General features: G+C 53.4%; 1 protein-coding gene across 1 annotated transcript; it reads left to right on the forward strand.

The window, feature by feature from the left end:
* The first annotated feature begins 302 nt into the window (after window positions 1-302).
* On the forward strand, window positions 303-12,076 carry RAPGEFL1 (Rap guanine nucleotide exchange factor like 1). Its single transcript, XM_032617062.1, has 15 exons — window positions 303-822; window positions 3,629-3,707; window positions 4,635-4,770; window positions 4,995-5,092; window positions 7,124-7,236; window positions 7,475-7,642; window positions 8,731-8,828; window positions 8,926-9,048; window positions 9,590-9,768; window positions 9,844-9,934; window positions 10,509-10,559; window positions 10,903-10,990; window positions 11,199-11,263; window positions 11,644-11,698; window positions 11,952-12,076. Exons 1-15 carry the CDS (start codon window positions 303-305, stop codon window positions 12,074-12,076), a joined length of 1,989 nt encoding a protein of 662 aa, XP_032472953.1.
* The last annotated feature ends 8,013 nt before the right edge of the window (window positions 12,077-20,089 follow it).

A 20,089-nucleotide genomic window follows, 5' to 3' on the forward strand; every position in this document is an offset into this window, starting at 1 on the left:
CGGCCCAGGAGCGCAGAGCCTTGGGCACCGGCCCCGCAGCCTAACCACCCTTCGGGCCGCGTGCGCTGCAGCCGGCATGGGGGGCCACTAAGAGCGGGCACTCCTTCCCTCTGGCACCTCCCCCGGTCCCTTGCCACTGGACTCCGGCCAGCGCACCTCGGGCACCTCTGGCCCCCAGTCCGGCGCCTGGCACGGCCCTCCGCTGTGACCCTCCAGATCTGAGCACCGTGTCCCCACCCCCCCGCCTGTACCTGGGACACCTGGGTCCCCCGGCGGCCCCGAGCAAAGGGGCGGGGGGGGGCATGAAGCCGCTGGAGAAATTTCTGAAGAAGCAGACGTCGCAGCTGGCGGGGCGAACGGTGGCGGGAGGTCCCGGCGGGGGTCCGGGGAGCTGCGGCGGGCCTGGAGGGGGTGGGGGACCTGGCGGGGGCGGCGGTCTAGCCGGGGGACCGCGGCCGCTGCAGCGGCGTCAGAGCGTGTCTCGTCTGCTGCTCCCAGCTTTCCTCCGGGAGCCCCTCGCCGAGCCGGGTCTGGAGCCGCCCCCAGAGGAGGACGGTGGAGAGCCGGCGGGGGTCGCGGAGGATCTCGGCAGCGGGGGGCCCTGTTGGCTGCAGCTGGAGGAGGTGCCGGGGCCCGGGCCTCTCGGGGGAGGGGGTCCCCTGCGCTCCCCTTCCTCATACTCCTCAGACGAGCTGTCCCCGGGCGAGCCTCTGACTTCCCCACCCTGGGCCCCCCTGGGCGCCCCCGAGCGGCCGGAGCATCTTCTGAACCGGGTTCTGGAGCGGCTGGCCGGAGGGGCCACCAGGGACAGCGCCGCCTCAGGTAAGGGGTGGCTGGCTCATCCATCCCGGAGTAGGGGGTTGCCACCTGGTGGTTCCTCTTCCTTTGCCCTTGGACGGTGGGTGGGGGTTGCCCTATGCCGAGCCTCGGCGTGGGGGAGGGGGGGAGGGTTGAGTGGTCAGCTGGGGGCCTATGGGAGGAACAGACCTTTCTGCAGCAGAGAAGTGGCAGTGCCACCTTCCTCCCTGTAGCAGCCTCACCCATGGCTGCAGAAGAAGCTGAACCCCTTCCTCTCCTTAAGCCACCCTTCCTCTCACCTGGACATTTCATCTAGACCCTCATGGGTCCCTGATGCTGACTACCTCCTTCTGTGGCCCAAAATTAAGGCCTGACACACTAAGATGGAAGCTGCCCAGACCAGTCAGTGCAGCCCCCTAGAGGTGGCCAAGCCCCACAAGACCTTCCAGGAGTCCCCGATTCCGTTTAGAAGACCCAGAGCAGAGGGCTGGCCCACTCAGTGGGGCAGTGCCAGACAGGCACACGGCCCAAGCTGCCTTTTGGCCTCCGGCAAAGGGATGCATTGTCCTTAGCAGCTTGGGGGGAGGGAGGTATTCTAGTTGGGGGCCGACTCAGAAGATATTTGTTGGGGGAGAGGCAGCTGGGCAGACATCAGGGCCCTGCAGCATCCCGGGAGGTCTGAACCTCTCCGACTCCCACCCTTCCGGTGGCAGGCCTCAGCACATGGCCTCTTTAAAAAATAACCGCACCCTGAGAGGCTTATTCCCTGAATGATGATGTTATTTTGCCACTCCCCACCAGCACCCGTACTAAGGGGATTCTGAGGAAACTGAGGCCTCAGATTGCTGGTTAGTGGCTGAGGTAGAAGACCGGAGGGTCTTTAGGGCTAGCTCTCGGCATTTCACTAAGCCCAGCAGGGTCTGAGTATTGGGAGCCCTGGTTGAGGGCCTAAAGATGGGGTTTCATGCTTTGCTCCCAGACCTTTGCAGGGAGTCCTAACCCAGGTGTGTGGAATGGGGCTCCACTCCCCTAGATTTTTCTCAACACCCAGGTACTCTCCTTGGCTCAGGTTGTAGTTGCCCTGGGGAGCTGACACCTTTTGCATTTAATTAGAAAAATATCAGACACACACAGCTCTCTTAACCATAACTTCCCGCCTACACCACACACCCTATGTCTCTATGACACATTCCCTGGGGAGGCTGTACATTGGACCAGAGCCTGCCTTGGAAGAGACAGACGCCAAACTGTAGCCCCCATAGCAGCATCTCCCCCACTCTGCCCCCACGTTCCTCTTCCTTTGCTCTGTTTAGCTCTCCTGTGAGATAAAGAGTAGAGGAAAGATTTTGGGCATCCCTATTCCTCGTCCCCATACCTGGAGCTGAGGGTCAGGGCTGGGGGGCTCAGACTCACTTTAAAAACTTGGCAGAGAGGTAAAGGGAGAAACTGTCTTTCCCCTTCCGCAGGGGCAGGGGCCTGGTGCCACGGGCGCTGCTCAGTCTTCCCTGGGGAAGGACTTTTGAACTGACTGGACTGGCAGGCTGGATCCCCAGAGTAACTGCTTTGGGGAACCCCAAACCAGTCCCAGAGTGAATGGGAATCAGCTTAACCTGCCACTCTGATATTCTCCAATATAACCAATGTTCTCAAGCCATCTCGGTTCCCTCCCAGGGCATGTGAGGGGAGGGGACTTACAGAAGGTACCCCAAACTAACCAAAGGCTCCCAAACGTCTAAGCAGCCCCACCTGCCCACTGTACTCTGACGCTCTGCTGGCCTCAGGCATGGTGAGAAAAGAACAAAGACTCAGGAGTCTGGGTTCTTACTCCAGCTCCAGGCAAGTCCCTCCCACAGCTCTGGGCCTCAGTTTCTCATTTGTGAAATGAAGTAGTTGAAGTAGAGGATCTGGTGTTGATTCTCCTGCTCCACCTTCATGGCTGGAATTGGAGGCCAGGGGACAGTGACCCGGGGGCCATCAGAAGCCTTGGTTTTGCCCTGGGGCAGTACCTGGGGACCTGGCCCTAACCTGTCCTGGTGAGGACACCTGGCTCCCTCCCCGAACCCTGCCTGTCTGTGTGTGCCAGGCTGCCCTGCCCCACCCCAGGTCTGGCTGCAAGTCAGGGCGACCTTGTACCTGGCTGACGGGCTGAGCCAGGCTCAGATGGGGGTGTGGAGGGGGAAAGGGTGGTGCGAGGAACCACTCCCCTCCACCCTTCCATCATTAACTCTTCCATCCCTGGGCGTCAGGAGGACACAGGCTTTCTATTTAAAGGCTTTGGGATCAAAGAGATGGCAGTCGCTCCCTCTCCCTTTGAATGGGGCTGGTTCTCACCTGCCTAGTTGGAACTCAAATTTGTTAGGTAGGGAGTGAAGAGGGGTGGAGGGACACACACACACACACACACACACACACACACACACACACACACACACACGTTGACCCTAACCTCTGTGCTTAAAAGTTCTCTTTGTCTAGAGACACTTCTGGGGGCTACCTCTTCCTCTTTTTTTCAGGCAGATCTCAAGCTTGGTGTATTAACTGACCAGCTTCCCACACACATTGGAGAGAAGTGGGCGTGGCCATGCAAGCGCGCCCCCTCCTTCTCTCCAGCCGCCTTGGCAGCTGCCAACCCCACCCCCACAGCGGCTGCCCAGAACCTTCACGTGTGTGTGTGCGCGCATGTGTGTGCAGAGCGTGACTGGGCAGGTGGCTGGGGCTCCAGCCTGGCTAAAGAGAATTTGCCCTCGGAGGCAAGAGACGGGGTGGTGAGTGTCAAATTGGGTCCTGGAAGTGCCCTCCCGACATCAGTGGTGGCAATCGCTCTCTACAGATATCCTGCTGGATGACATCGTCCTCACGCATTCTCTCTTCCTTCCCACGGAGAAGTTTCTGCAGGAGCTACACCAGTAATATCCTTTTGGGGAACTTGCAAAAGGGGAGGTCGGGAGGGAGCCACCCCCCTCACCCCACATGTGATGTGAGGGTCTAAGCTCTTCCCTAGAAAACACACCTGGGTTTCAATTCCAGGTTTTTCACTCACCAGCTGTGTGACCTTGAGCAGCTCACCTAACCTCCTGAGGCCTCAGTTTCCTCTTCTGTAAAACGGGGGTAAATAGCACCTGCCCTGCCTCTCTGTGGGGCTGCTGTGGAGACCATTCTGACAGCAGATGTGGGAGTGCTCTGGAGACTGCAGAGCCCTGTATAGATGTAAGGGGTTATTACTCTATTAAGAGTGCCTCTCTCCCTACTGAATTATTGCTCTAAACATCTGGTTGCCCAGTGAGTTGTTACAGGGTCTGATGTAAACATCAGGTCGTGGCTGTGCTTCAGCAGGGTCTACTAGAGACAAGCCACCGGCTGGGCTATTCACAGGGCTTCTCACCAGGTTATTCTAGGACCTAATTATAAACGTCAGGCCAGTGAGTAGAATATCATAGGCTCTCTTAGAAACACCAGGCCTTACACTGAAGTATTGTCAGGCTTGTGGCTAGCACCATTGGCCTTTATCAGCCTGCTGTAAGCTCCAGGCTGTGGGCTGATCAGGGGGTGGGTGGGTCCAGGCAGGGTAGCTTCTAGTGAATTTTCTCAGGTGAAATTCAAACAGGCAGGGGCAGGAGCTGGATGTGGTCAAGTGGGTGCCATCCCTACCTACTCTGGCAAACACCTGGGCTGGGGCGTGAGGTGGTCTTGGTTCCAAGGGCCCTTGGAGCCCCTTTCTCCATAGCCCCAAACCTAGAGAATTTTTAGGGGTAGCCTTGCCTCCCATAGCCTCCCATACCCCTTCCCGGTGTCCTCAGGTCTGCCTGCCCAGGGCTTTTTCTTAACTTAGGGGTCAGCTTTGTTTGGGCAGGAGGCATGGAGGGCCCCGAGGGGCTTGGCCGGAAGCAGGCCTGTCTAGCCATGCTCCTTCATTTCTTGGACACCTACCAAGGGCTGCTGCAGGAGGAAGAGGGGGCTGGCCGCATCATCAAGGTGGGCCTGGGATGAGAAGGTGGGTGAGCAGGCTGTTTGCTCTGGAAGGGGGCCCCTTTGAAGGAACCATACTTCTCAAGCTGGGTACCTGGAAGGAAATGATGCCAGTGAGCCTTAGCATGTACGGTTCTTCTGTGCTCGCAGGCATGGAGACCCTGCCCCGCCCTCGCAGAGGGTGATGCTTGAGACCCCTGCCCTCACCTTCTCTCTTCTCATCTCTGCAGGATCTGTACCTGCTGATTATGAAGGATGAGTCCCTTTACCAGGACCTGCGAGAGGACACACTGAGGCTGCACCAGCTTGTGGAAACAGTGGAGCTAAAGTGAGGGGAATAGGCTGGGGGAGGGGACAGGAAAGAAATCCCCCTTGTTCCTCTATTACAGGGCTGGGTGCCTGTGGCCTTTGGGCTCCAAGATGCTTTTATTTTCATTCCCTTTCTCTTACTGGAGAGTAGCACAAAGCACTGTCTCCAGTCATTTTTGGGGTCCATTCTCCCATCCATTTATTTGTCAGTCCAATGGTGTACTGATAAATATTGAACGATCAGCACTTCAGGAAAAAGAGCCCTGGTTTATAGCTTTTGCTGATTCCCGTGGTGTAAATTCTCTCACTGTGGTTGATTCCAAGCTACCAGTATGACATTACTGAATGTGAAGTTGGGAAGAGATGTGCAGTAGCACCATATAAATCCAACAGACGTAACTTAACCTGAAGAGCATAGATAAGAGTAAAAGGTAGTGAAACAATTAGGAAACTACTTTTTGGGTAATAATTTGGCTGTAAGTTTATAAAACATATATATATATATGTTTATATATAATTATATATTTTATATATATGTAAGTTTGCATATATATGTATAATTAATTTTTGAATGGCTATGTTTAAAAACCAGTTGGCAGAGCTCCCCAAAATGTAACAATCTGCTTTCATGAACCAATGTGAGCTGGCTTCAGGACACTACCGCGTCCATCCCTCCATCTTTTCAGCCCTTTCAGTTTCTCCCTGCTCCATCCCACCATCATAACCCTCATTTAGGCGTCATTATCTCTCACCTGGATTATCGCCACAGCCTCCCATCCAGGGCTTCAGCTTGTGGTTTTGTGTCTTTCTTATGCTGACCCCAGAGAGATCTTTCAAACTTGACAACATTGTACTTCTGTTCCAAGAATATCCACGGCCCCCCACTGCCTACAAGATAAAGTTGCAACATCCGAGACTCTCTCTTTCTGCCTCTGGTCATTCTTCCCATCTCATCTCCCACATCCCCCTTCACCCGTGACACTCCCTATACACCCCACCATTCCACGAACACCTTTGTGTTCCCAACTTCCTGCTGTCACTTATGTGGTTCACCCCAGCGTGCCCTCCTCCCACCCCCTTCTCTTCCTGTTGTCCTTCAAGGTCCAGGTCAAATGCCATCCTCCCAGTGAAGGCATCTTTCAGCAGTAGCTGTCCCTCCCCCATGCCAACGTAACTCTTCTCGTACCTTTATTATATCACCTAACACCTCCTGCCTCGTGTTAGATGTAGCTGTATGCACGTCTCCCTCCCTCCCAGACTGTGAAGTTCTTTTTTTTTTTTTAATTTATTTTATTTTTGGCTGCGTTGTGTTTTCGTTGCTGCGTGCGGGCTTTCTCTAGTTGCAGTGAGCGGGGGCTGCTCTTCATTGCGGTGCGCGGGCCTCTCATTGCAGTGGCTTCTCTTGTTGCAGAGTGTAAGCTCTAGGCGCGCGGGCTTCAGTAGTTGTGGCACACAGGCTCAGTAGTTGAGGCTCGTAGGCTCTAGAGCGCAGCCTCAGTAGTTGTGGAGCGCAGGCTTAGCTGCTCTGCGGCATGTGAGATCTTCCCGGACCAGGGCTTGAACCGTGTCCCCTGCACTGGCAGGCGGATTCTTAACCACCGCACCACTGGGCAAGTCCCCCAGACTGTGAAGTTCTTGTTGGCAAAATTCAGCAGACAGCTGATGACCTACACCTACCATGTGCCAGGCAGTGTGCTAGACCTGTAGGATGAAAATAAAATTCAGTCAGCTCTCAATCTTGTAAAAGAGATAAGACATGAACATAAACAAATATTAGCCCAATGTCCTATAGCTATTAAGACAAAATGGTGACCTCTCCTGGTGGGTGGGATGGATAGAGAAGAATTCACGGAAGAGGTGGCATTTGATTTGGGTCATTCAGTCAGTTGTCCCATGCTGGCCATTGTCCTCTCTTCTTACCCCCTTCACCACTCTCTGAACCTGATGCCGGGGCATCCTTGACCAGTTCTGATATCCCTGATTGATGTTGCCTGCCTTGCATGTAGTATGCCTGGCAGGGCTTCCTGATGCCCAGCTGTGTCCACAGCAGGATCCCGGACGAGAGCCAGCTGCCCAGCAAGCAGGTGAAGCCACTCTTCCGCCACTTCCGTCGGATAGACTCCTGTCTGCAGACCCGCGTGGCCTTCCGGGGTTCCGATGAGAGTGAGTGCGGACCGTAGGAGGGGCAGGGATTCCTTAGTGGCTCCGGGGGCTCTGGATCTCGGGCACCCTCTGCGGAGTCTCCCTGTGTCATAGAACCAGTCCTTTTCACAGCATATTTTTCAGAGGCCAACCAATTTCAGGCTGGGGTGGGGTGGGGAACAGAGGTGCCCAGGGGGGAACTGTGCTGATGCTGCCGTTCTGCCCACTGGTTAAAAGCCACCTCCCGGTCTCTATCCAGTCTTCTGCCGGGTCTATATGCCTGACCATTCCTACGTGACCATACGCAGCCGCCTCTCAGCATCTGTGCAGGACATTCTGGGCTCTGTGACGGAGAAATTGCAGTACTCAGAGGAGCCTGCGGGGCGTGAGGATTCCCTCATCCTGGTAGCTGTGGCCTCCTCAGGAGGTGAGGGTCAGAAGGAGCTGGGCTGGGGACGGGGTGGGGGTGGGGCGGGGGGGCACAAGAAAAGAAACTCACAAGCCCAGTGCCTTGGGGCAGGAGTAAAGACTGAATTCCAGGCCCTGGCTGCTACTCCAAGTGCGGTCCTGGGACCAGACACATGAGCGTCACCTGGGAGCTTGCTAAAAATGCAGTATCTCAGACCCCACTCCAGACCTGCAGAATCAGAATGTGCATTTTAACAAGATCCCCGGGAGATTCTTTTTTTTTTTTTTTTTTTTTTTTTTTTTAATTTTATTTATTTATTTTGGCTGCATTGGGTCTTAGTTGCAGCATGTGGGATCTTTCATTGCAGAGCATGGGCTCCAGGGCACCTGGTCTCTGTAGTTGTGGCGCGCAGGTTCCAGAGTGCATGGGCTCTGTAGTTTGCGGCACGCAGGCTCTCTCGTTGAGGTGCACAAGCTCAGTAGTTGTGGCGTGTGGGCTTAGTTGCCCCGCCACATGTGGGATCTCAGTTCCCCAACCAGGGATCGAACCCGCGTCCCCTGCATTGGAAGGCAGATTCTTTACCACTGGACCACCAGGGAAGTCCCCCCGGGAGATTCTTATGCACATTAAAGTTGGGGAGCAGTGGTCCAGGACACTTGCATGCTGCTCTGGGTGCTTTGCCTCTTACATTGGAATCTTGTCCTTTAACTTCCACGAGCATCTAAGGATGCTACGTTTTTGAGGCCAAAGGCACAGGGTGGCCCTCCAATCCCGGTAGGAAGGCAAAAACCCTGCAGTGTAGTCATAGCCTTATTTTCCTCTGATTCAGAAAAAAAAATTCCTGCTTTCCCAGTGTCACAGGGATGATAGAGTAAGAGAAGAGCTATAAAGAAGGTTGGGAGCCAAAAGGAGGTTATAAATGCAAGAGAACTCATTTTTTGAAAAATGTCAGATAAATATGGCATAAACTGGTGATGATATGAGTCCTGTTAGTCTAGAACATGTCTGGGCGGGATTAGGAGTTTCTGGAGGGGACGGCGGTGGTGGCTGGGGTGTGTGAGGGTACAGGGGCCAGTGCTGAGGCAGGGCAGCTCGTTCTCCTGCAGAGAAGGTCCTTCTCCAGCCGACCGAAGACTGTGTCTTCACCACGCTGGGCATCAACAGTCACCTGTTTGCCTGTACCCGAGACAGCTATGAGGCCCTGGTAAGAACTCCTTCACAAGCCTCGGCTGAGAGGGAAGGCTGAGAGGGGCCGGGAGCAGAAATTCAGAAGCCCAGCCCATGTCCCTGCCTGCCACCAGGTGCCCCTCCCCGAGGAGATCCAGGTCTCCCCTGGAGACACAGAGATCCACCGAGGGGAGCCTGAGGACGTCGCCAACCACCTTACTGCCTTCCACTGGGAGTTGTTCCGCTGTGTGCATGAGGTGGGGATTGAGGCTGGAGCTGGGCTGGGGGCCTGGAGGGAGGCAGCGTCTGGGCTGAAAGTTCTGGTTAGGACGCTCCCTTGCAGCATGCCCTGGGGCAGTGTGCCACCAGAACCTCTCTAAGCCTTTGTTCCCTTTATCTTAAAAAAAAAAAAAAAGCAAAGAGAGAGGAAACACCTCGCCTTACCCGCCCCCCTCCCTGGGTGGTTCAGGATCCAATCGCTGCTTACACAGAACCTGACCCACGGTTAGAATTCGTAAAATATTCACTATTAAAGAAAATAAGGCGAGGACAATAATGTCGATCAGATGGTTCAAGCGCCTGGCACCGGGTAAGTGTTCAGTAGATGGTAGAGCATTATTAATGTTGGTTGTCTTTTCTCCCCCCTCTCTGTTGCATCCTGTCCTGTCCCGGTTTTCTTCTATTTTCCACCCCTCCCGCCCCCGTCCTCCTGCCTTACCCTGCTCACCGCCTCGCACTGCCCTCTTCCCACCCGCACTCCCCACGCCCTGGCGGCCCCTCCTGCCACCGCGGGTGCAGCTGGAGTTCGTGGACTACGTGTTCCACGGGGAGCGCGGCCGCCGGGAAACGGCCAACCTGGAGCTGCTACTGCAGCGCTGCAGCGAGGTCACGCACTGGGTGGCCACCGAGGTGCTGCTCTGCGAGGCCCCGGGCAAGCGCGCGCAGCTGCTCAAGAAGTTCATCAAGATCGCGGCCATGTGAGTGCGGCGGCCGCGGAGGGGGAGGCCATGGCCAGCCGCCCCCCCCGCTGACCCCGCCTCCCGCCCCCGCAGCTGCAAGCAGAACCAGGACCTGCTGTCCTTCTACGCCGTGGTCATGGGGCTGGACAACGCCGCGGTCAGCCGCCTGAGGCTCACCTGGGAGGTGATGAGACCTCTTCCCTTTCCTCTCCTCCCACCTGTGCTGGCCCACCTCGGGGGTCTTGGCCTCCACCCTCAGCCTTGACATCTCGGGCTCACCCCAAAGCGGCCTCCCGGGACCGCTGCTCGCCTCTGGGGAGCTTTTGTGCCGATTGGAAGGAGGCGCCCTCTTCTGGCAAATACAGCCCCGGGGCACACCGCAGGGCTGAGGGACCCGGTCCCAGGGCAGATTAGTAGAGGCGGATTCCCCTGGGGGTGGGGGTGGGGGTGGGGTGGGAGGGGGCAGTCCCGGCCAGGTCGCAGCCTTAGCTCTTGGCTTTCAGACAGCACCCAGTGAGGCCTTGTACGTGGCAGGTGCATCTGCAGAGGCCTCCATTTCCCCAGAATAACTCATTCCTCTGGGCCGCTTCAAGCTCCCCACACCTAGCCCAGGGCTGGTTCTACTTCCCCGCCGGCCAGCTTCCCAGCCCCCTGGGAGACAGGCCCTTTCCCCCTCTAACACCTGGGGATTAGTCAGGAGATCCCGTGAAACCCAAGGAGCTCCAGACTCTGACATCTCCTCTTCCTTCAAACTGCAGAAGCTGCCAGGGAAATTCAAGAACTTGTTCCGCAAATTTGAGAACCTGACAGTGAGTGGGTTTGGCTCTATGATCTGCCCCTGGACTGGCACCCCAGAGAATTTCTGTGCCCATAAACCTTTTACCTCAAGCTTCCCTTTCAAGGTTTTTAGTGCCTGGGTCCCCCCACCCCTGCCCGCCCTTGCCCACCACGCTGGGAGGGAAGATGGGAGGACTGCTGCTTTGTTATCCCTGGAGGAGAGGGGAGAGCAGTTGAGCCCCAAGCAAGACACCCAAACACACCCCTATCTGATTGGAGATATTTCTAGGGCAGGGGCTGAGGGAGGGAGTGGGGGATGACTTTGGGGTACACTGGGCCTGTCTGTCCCTTTATCCCTCTTCTGTGGGATGCTAGGACCCCTGCAGGAACCACAAAAGCTACCGAGAAGTGATCTCCAAGATGAAACCCCCTGTGATTCCTTTCGTGCCTCTGATCCTCAAAGGTGAGAGTCACTTCCAAGCTACGTTCTTCTCTCCACGCTCTCCATGCCCCATTCTGACCCTCCGTCCCCTCTGAACTCAGCTCTGTGTGTTCAGCTCTCTCTGAACCCACCTAGAGAGGAGTGCCCCACAGATTGAGTGTGGTCGGGGGGAGGGGAAGGGCCCTTTGGACCTCCTCTCTTACCCATTTGCTTCTCTCCCCATCCCTAGACCTGACTTTCCTGCACGAGGGGAGTAAGACCCTTGTAGATGGTTTGGTGAACATTGAGAAGCTGGTGAGTGGCACTGCCAACCTCACTCCCATTGAGTGGGGGAGGGCTGGCATCCTCGTCCTCTCCTGGCATCCCCCCTAAAGGTGCCAGCCTTCCTCATGGCGCCCAGCTTGCCTGACAGACTCCTGTCTCCCTGGGGGTGTCACTGTGACAACCTGCCCACGGGTGGCAAAACTGACAGGCAGCTCAGGGTGGGGGGGCAACTCTGCCTCCCCCTCACCTGGCACCCTATTGTACCCCTTCTTTGGTCCTTTAGAGACCCTCCAGAGCTGGGGACTGGAGGGAGTTAAACCAAGAGAGTTGGAGATTGGAGGAGGGAGAGCATTAGAAGGGGGGGCATCTTTCTGTGCCCTTTTCAGGACTCATTCCTTGTCATCTCCCAGCATTCAGTGGCTGAAAAAGTGAGGACCGTCCGCAAATACCGGAGCCGGCCCCTTTGTGAGTAACCCACGGCGTTTTGAGAGCGTTGCAGGTAGAGCTTTGACTGAGCAGGGGGGGTTCCTGGGAGAAGTCCCCACTTAAATGTTTATTTCCTTAAATGTGTCATTTCTCCATTCTCTCCTTGGCCTGCCCGGGGGGCCCTCCTGCCTAACATCTGTCCCAATCCACACCCTTCTCCTCTGGCTGGTATGTGTGTAGGGGAAGAAGGGTGGCCAGCACCCTGACTGCCTCCCTGTCTTCACACCCCCAGGCCTTGAAATGGAGGCCTCCCCGCATCACCTGCAGACCAAGGCCTACGTGCGCCAGTTCCAGGTCATCGACAACCAGAACCTCCTTTTCGAGCTCTCCTACAAGCTGGAGGCCAATAGTCAGTGAGAACGGAGCTTCTGGCTGGCCCTTCACCAGGGTCCTTGGGCGCCTGGCACTCAAGCACTTTGCACGACGTCCCAACCCACGTCTGACCTCTGTCCCCGGGAGCAGGAAAGAGTTGGGTGGACTTAGCCCTGGACTCACAAGCCTGTTCGTCCTGCTGAAGTCCTCTCCGCCTTGCTCCTTCAAGCCCAAACCACACTCTGCTGGTGCCCGCCCTCCCAGGGAAAGTGGGCAGAGAGCTCCTTCCCCAGCCCCTCCCATAGAGGTCTGTTCCAGAGATGCAGTTCCCAGCCTCCTCTTCCCAAGCAGGCAGGAAAGCTGCCCCCTTCCCATCTCGCAGAGCAGAGTTACGGGAGGGATTGGCGTCCTTCCTCTCCACCGCCTGCCAGGCTTCTCCATGGTCACGCTGGGACCCCTAGATGGACCCCCGAATATTATATTTACCTTGTGTCCGTGTGGGTGTGTGCGTGCGTGTGTGTGTGGGTATGTGCGCCCCCTTTGAAGGAGCAGGAGTGCATCTGGTAGTTGAGGGAGGGTGTTGTGTGTGCCGGGGAGGGGGTCCTTCTGTTTGGTGCTACCCTTGTCTACTCTGCCGCTGGGACGGTGTGGGGTGCTTTCGCCGCCCCACCACTCCCTGCCCAGCTCCTCTGATGCCCTGTATGTCCAGGCTTGTGGGTGAAGCTGCTCGGGAGGGCAAGGAGAAGCAGCAGACTGGAGGGTTACCCATCAGCCCTTAGGATTTCCCCCCTCAGGCCTCCCACAGGTCCCTGGGTGGGCTCCCATGCGAGGGTAAAAGATGCTCAGGGAAACACTGGCCTAAGCTGCCTATTGGACCCTCCGTCTGCATTGCAGTGGGGTGAGGTGTGGCAGGGTCGGTGGGGTTGGGGGTGCCCGCTGTCCATACTCCTGCTGTTCGGGTGTCTCACTGCTAAGCAGGGAGTTGTCACCTCCCTTCTGGCTCTTCTGTGGGATACCAACACATGGTCTCATCCTCCTCCCTGTCTTGACTCCCCCTTGGTCCTTCCCATCAGAGCTGGGGTGGGGTGGACCCCTGTACCTGGGGCAGGCAGCCCCCCAACGTGGGGAACGAAACGGCAGAGACTGGAAAGGCAAAACTGGGCTCTGGCGATGCCTTTATTACCTGTCTGTCTCCCCTCTGTCTCCCATCACGGGCCTCCAGGGCTGAGGGGTGCAGGGCTCCCGGCAGCTACGGTGTGAGGTTTCCTGGTGCAGCCTCACCCTCCTTTCTGGCACCACCTCTTTCCCTTCCGAAGAGGCAGCAGCCAAAGCAGCTGCCGTTCCTATTCTGAGAGTGTATATATTTTTTACCAAAAGCTCGGGAGTTGTAAATTTATTTTTTAAAACTCAAAGAGGGAAAGAGCCTTGTATCATATGTAAACAGTGTATCATAGGTTATGTTGTACAGTCCCTTTTATACAGCGGTCTGTCTTGCTCCTGCCCCCCCCAAAAAATGTCTATAGACTCCCCACCCCCAGCACATTCACAGGCGCTGTGTCCCACCCCCTCCATCCCTCACAGACAGGGACCTCTGTCTATCTACTCCTCCCTGCTACTGCTGATGTGCCCTTCTCTCCCTGCAGCCGCCCTTCCTCCTGACCCCTCTCAGCAGCCTTGTCACTCCAGCTCTCATCATCTTCCCCAAACCCTAGGGCCCGCTGGTCCAGTCTCTGCTGCTGCCCACCCCTAGCCTTGACGCCTGCCCTGCTGCTGCCCAGGGGCCTCCCGGATGCCTTCCTGTGCCCCACAGCTTTTCCAGAGTGAAACGTGTGTACTGTACAGGCTCGGTTGTCATTGCAGAAACCTCCTGGTGGAGTAAAAGCTGATAAAATTCTGAATCAACCCGCCTGCTGTTCTCCATTCTGTTTCTTTGAGCCTGGGGAAGGAAAGGCCGAGGGAGGGGAGAGGGAACCACCTCTTGGGGCTCTGGGCTACCTCAACCAGGCTGTTCCGGAGTGACTGAAAATGTGGGTGAGAGGAAAAGGCGCTAACCTTGGGAGAAATGCCACCTAGTGCCTGGGACTTGCAAGAGTGAACGTTTTCATTCTTCCACGTTCCAGGTGCCATGGATATGTGATCGCGTTTAATTCTAACACTGTGAGGTGGAAGCTGGAAGCTGGGCAGTCCCAGCATAATGTCCAAGTTACACGGCGAGCGAGGGGGCAGAACGGGGCCCCTAACCCAGATGTGTCCGCTATAGACAGCATGCACGTTCTCTAGCCCAGGGGTCCCCAACCCCCAGGCGGCGACCCGGTAGTGGTCCGTGGCCTGTTAGGAACCGGGCCGCACAGCAGGAGGTGAGCGGCGGGTGAGCAAGCGAAGCTTCATCTGCCTCTCCCCATTGCTCGCATTACCGCCTAAACCATCCCCCCCCCGCCGCCATCCGTGGAAAAATTGTCTTCCACGAAACCGATCCCGGGTGCCAAATAGGTTGGGGACCGCTGCTCTAGCCACTACCCAGACAGCATGCACTCTGCACACAACCAGTACCTACCAGTTATACTAAGATGTGGAGAATCTAGAGCCTCGTGTTAGGCTCTAATGAGAGCCTGAGCTCCAGGAGACATCGTATACTCAAACAGCTACACGTGAGCCCTTGACCTTCCCTCATCCTGCATCAGTTATTCCCTCAGTCTTCTGCATCTCAGAAAATGGTCCTCTCGGGCTTCCCTGGTGGCGCAGTGATTGCGAGTCCGCCTGCCGATGAGGGGGACGCGGGTTCGTTTCCCTGTCCGGGAGGATCCCGCATCCCGCATTCCGCGGAGCGGCTGGGCCCATGGGCCATGGCCACTGAGCCTGCGCGTCCGGAGCCTGTGCTCCGCAACGGGAGACGCCACAACAGTGAGAGGCCCGCGTACCAAAAAAAAAAAAAAAAGGTCCTCTTATCCACCCAAGTTTTCCAGGCAAAACTCTAAGACTCACCCTCGATGCCTCTTTCCCTCATCCCTCACTCATCTCATCGGCCCGGCCCGGCGGTTACAACTCCAGAACACAACCTGATCAGTCCACTTCTCTACGATTTCTCTATTACCACCCAGTCCAGACACTTTGACGTCTTCCCTGGACGACTGCACTAGCCTCCTACCTGGGCTCTCGGCTTCCTCTCTCCAACCTGCTCTTAACCCCACCAGTTGGGTCTCCACACTGCAGCCAGGGTGCTCTTTTACAAACCTGAATCAGATAATGTATGGCTAAACTTAAAGAGCAGCGATACCAGGTGTCAGTAAGAATGCGGAGCAATTGGCACTTCTATACATTGCTGGCGGGAGTCTAAATTGGTACAACCAGTTTGGAAAACTCTTTGGTCGTATCTACTAAAACTAAATGTACACCGTACCTGTGACCTAGCATTTCCATTCCTAGGTGTATATTCATGATAAAGAAGTTAGAAAAAACCCAAGTATCCTTCAACAGGTGAATAGACAAATCACTTGTAGTATATTCTTATAATGGAATATTACATAGCAATAAAAGGAACAAATGACTACTACCTGTGTAAATGAATCTCATAGACATAATATTGAGTAAGCAAAGCCAGACATATAAACTACACACTATATAATTCTGTTTAGAGAAGTTAAAAAACAGGCAAAATTATGGAGATTGGAGTGAAAATAGTGGTTACTCATGAGGTGGGAGAGAGTATTGAAGGGGTGTGAAGAAGCCCTGTGTGGTGATAATAATGTTCTGTGTCAGGGACTTCCCTGGTGGTCCAGTGGTTAAGAATTCGCCTTCCAATGCAGGGGATGAGGTTTCGATCCCTGGTGAGGGAACTAAGATCCCACATATGCTGCGGGGCAACTGAGCCCTCGTGCCACAACTAGAGAGCCCACGTGCCGCAACTAAGACCCGACGCAGCCAAATAAATAAATTAATTTTAAAAATATGCCCGGGGGAATTCCCTGGTTTAAAAAAAAGTTCTGTATCTTTTTTTTTCATTGAAGTATAGTTGATTTACAATGTTGTGTTTAGTTTCAGGTGTACAGCAAAGTGATTCAGTTATGTATATACACATACATATATACATATATGTATATGTACATATATGTATGTGTATATATATATATATTCTTTTCCATTATAGGTTATTAAAGATATTGAATATAGTTCCTTGTGCTATACCGTAGGTCCTCGTTTATCTATTTTATATATAGTAGTGTATATCTGTTAATCCCAAACTCCTACTTTATTTCTCCCCCACTTTCCCCCTTGGTAGCCATAAGTTTGTTTTCTATGTCTGTGAGTCTATTTTTGTTTTGTAAATAAGTTGCTTTGTAACATTTTTTTTAGATTCCACATATAAGTGATATCATATGATATTTGTCTTTCTCTGTCTAACTTACTTCACTTAGTATGATAATCTCAGGTCCATCCATGTTGCTGCAAATGGCAATATTTCATTCTTTTTTATGGCTGAGTAATATTCCACTGTATATATGGACCACATCTTCTTTATCCATTCATCTGTTGATGGACATTTAGGTTGCTTCTATGTCTTGGCTACTGTGAATAGTGCTGCTATGAACATAATGTTCTGTATCTTGACCTGGATGTGGTTACACGTGTGTGTGTGTCTGTGTGTGTGTGTGTGTGTGTCCATTGAGATTCATACATTTCACTGTAATGTTACAGTTTAACTAAAACAGTTCCGATTATTATAACGCTCCTCTGTTTTTGATAACACTTAGGTGAAAAATCAAAATGCTCTCTCTCTGACCTCACCTCCTCTCCCTTCTCTCACTCATCCCACTCCAGCCACGTTGACTGCCTTACTGCTCCTAAAACACATAACTCTCATTCTTGTCTCAGGGATTTTACCTTTGCTCTTCCCTGAGCCTTTCCTGACTATTCTGATCCCACCCCCGCACCCCCCCCACTCTCTCTCCCCTAATCCTCCTGTGTTTTCTTCAAGGCTCTCATCGCTACCTGACATCATCTACTCTTCTTTGTGTATTTGCTCCTCCAGCCCCCAGAATGTTAGCTCCATGTGTTTCTCTTGTTCACTCTTCAGAATCTAGAACAGTACTTGGCACCAAGAAGACACTCGATACATATTTGCTGAATGAGTAAATTAGGTTGTTTGAAATAGGAGCTGTAAGAAGGGGACAAGACACAGGATGATAAATGCTCTAGGAGTTAAGCCAAGGAGACTCACTACTCGTCTGGGGATAGGGGGGTGAGGGACAATAAGAGAAAACTCCTTGGGGGACTTCCCTGGCGGTCCAGTGGTTAAGACTCCGTGCTTCCAGGGACTTCCCTGGTTGTGCAGTGGTTAAGAATCCGCCAGCCAATGCAGGGGACATGGGTTCGAGCCCTGGTCCTGGAAGATCCCACACGCCGCAGAGCAACAAAGCCCGTGCGCCACAACTACTGAGCCTGCACTCTAAAGCCCGTGAGCCACAATTACTGAAGCCCGCGTGCCTAGAGCCCGTGCTCCACAACAAGAGAAGCCATCACAATGAGAAGTCCACGCACCGCAACAAAGAGTAACCCCTGCTCACCACAACTAGAGAAAGCCCGTGCACAGCAATGAAGACCCAATGCAACCAAAATAAAAAAAAAGACTCCATGCTTCCAATGCAGGGGGTGTGGGTTCAATCCCTGGTCTGGGCACTAAGATCCCACATACTGTGGGGTGTGGCCAAAAAGTACACACACACACACACACACACACACACACACACACAAAACAGAGAGAGAATACTTCTTGGAAGAGATGACCCAGTCCTTGAAGCAGGCAAAGGGTTTGATGGGCAAAGTGTGGACATGGGAGCATTGCTCAGCACTGAGAGCTGCCCCTCATGACACGAGGTGGTCAGAGAGCCCTGTGGGCTGTATGGGGAGAGGGTGAGCTTACTTAATAATGTTTCACCTCCTAGGCTGGCTTAGCAGTGAAAAAAAGGTGGAAATAATTTAGCGTGTAATAAATAAGATGTAATAAGATGCTCTCTGGATCTGGTGCACAGTGAAGAATTTAAGCAGTGCCCTTTGCATCCACTAGGTGTCGCCACCAAGATTACGTCTCACCACGCTTGGGAATAGGGAGGAGGCCTGGGACGGGGAGAGCGGGGTAGAATCTTGAATCTCTCAGAGGGTCTATCTCCAGGCATGAGAAAATTGACCAGAATAACCCATATCTTTAATTCTCTGCCTTTCTACTGGCTCTTTCCCAATAAGCGTTTAAACCCCTCTCAACTCTCCATTTTTACAAATTCTTTTTTGTGTGTGTGGGATCTCAGTTGCCTGACCAGGGATTGGACTCAGGCCACGACAGTGAAAGCCCGGAACCCTAACCACTAGGCAACCAGGGAACTCCCTACAAATGCTTTCCTTCACCTGACATACACGCTCTAGCTTCTGTACCCCCTCCCTTCCAGTTCTAGGCCAAACTTCCTGAAAGGGTTGTCTCTACCTCCTCATGTCCCATTCATTCCTTTTTTACTTTGCCTTGTTCCCCCAACTTTTCATCATGAAAGATTTCAAACACAGAAAAGTTGAAAGATTAGTACAATGAATACTTAGATCTTTTTAGACTCTATGATTAACATTTTGCTAAATTTGCTTTTGTTCTCTCTGTACACACACACTCACACACACACGCACACACACACATTTTTCTTTTGCCAACCTACTTGAAAGTAAGTTGCAAACGTTAATATCATTTCATTCCTAAAAGCCTCAGCAGAAATCTCCTAAGAATAAGGACGTTCCCTTACATGTCTACCACACCATTATCACACCTAAGAAAATCAACAGTTGTTCCATGATATCTGCTAATATTCAGTCTATATTCAATTTTCCCAGGTTGTCTCAAAAAAATCTTTAAGAAAACTTTTAAAAATCCGGATCTCGGCTTCCCTGGTGGCGCAGTGGTTGAGAGTCCGTCTGCCAATGCAGGGGACGCGGGTTCGTGCCCCGGTCCGGGAGGATCCCGCATGCCGCGGAGCGGCTGGGCCCGTGAGCCATGGCCGCTGAGCCTGCGCGTCCGGAGCCTGTGCTCCGCAACGGGAGAGGTCACAGCAGTGAGAGGCCCGCGTACAGAAAAAAAAAAAAAAAAAAAATCCGGATCTAATCAAGGTCCATGCGTTGCGTTCGGCTGTTATTTCTCTTTAGCATCTTAATCTAGAACAGCTTCTTTTCTTTCCGATGACATTGACTTCTCAAAGTCTAGGACAGATGTCTTGTAAATTCTTGACTTGTCTGATTGTTTCCCCATGCTCTTGTTTACTTGCATCCCCGTCCCCTCTATAGAGTATAAGCTATTAGTTCTGTCTAGAGAGAAGTGTCCAATACAAATATAATGTGAGCCATATCTGTAATTAAAATTTTTCTAGTAGTCACATTAAAGAAGTAAGAAGAGGGCTTCCCTGGCGGCGCAGTGGTTGACAGTCCGCCTGCCGATGCAGGGGACACGGGTTCGTGACCCGGTCCGGGAAGATCCCACATGCCGCGGAGCGGCTGCGCCCGTGAACCATGGCCGCTGAGCCTGCGCGTCCGGAGCCTGTGCTCTGCAACGGGAGAAGCCACGACAGTGAGAGGCCCACGTACCGCAAAAAAAAAAAAAAGAAGTAAGAAGAAACAAGTAAGTTAATTTAATACTTTAACTCAATATATCCAAAATAATATCATTTCAACATGTAATCAATATAAAAATATTGAGACATTTTACATTCTTTTTTTTGTATTAAGTCACTGAAATCTGGTATGCATGTTATACCCACAGCATATGTCAATTCAGACTAATCACTTTTTTTTTTTTTTTTTGCGGTATGCGGGCCTCTCACTGTTGCGGCTTCTCCTGTTGCGGGGCACAGGGTCCGGACGCGCAGGCTCAGCGGCCACGGCTCACGGGCCCAGCTGCTCCGCGACATGTGGGATCTTCCCGGATCAGGGCACGAACCCGTGTCCCCTGCATCGGCAGGCGGACTCTCAATCACTGCGCCACCAGGGAAGCCCTTTTTTAAAATTTATTTTTTATTGAAGTAAAGTTGGTTTACA

The sequence above is a fragment of the Phocoena sinus genome, chromosome 20 (assembly GCF_008692025.1).
Source record: "Phocoena sinus isolate mPhoSin1 chromosome 20, mPhoSin1.pri, whole genome shotgun sequence".
Classification (NCBI taxonomy): domain Eukaryota; kingdom Metazoa; phylum Chordata; class Mammalia; order Artiodactyla; family Phocoenidae; genus Phocoena; species Phocoena sinus.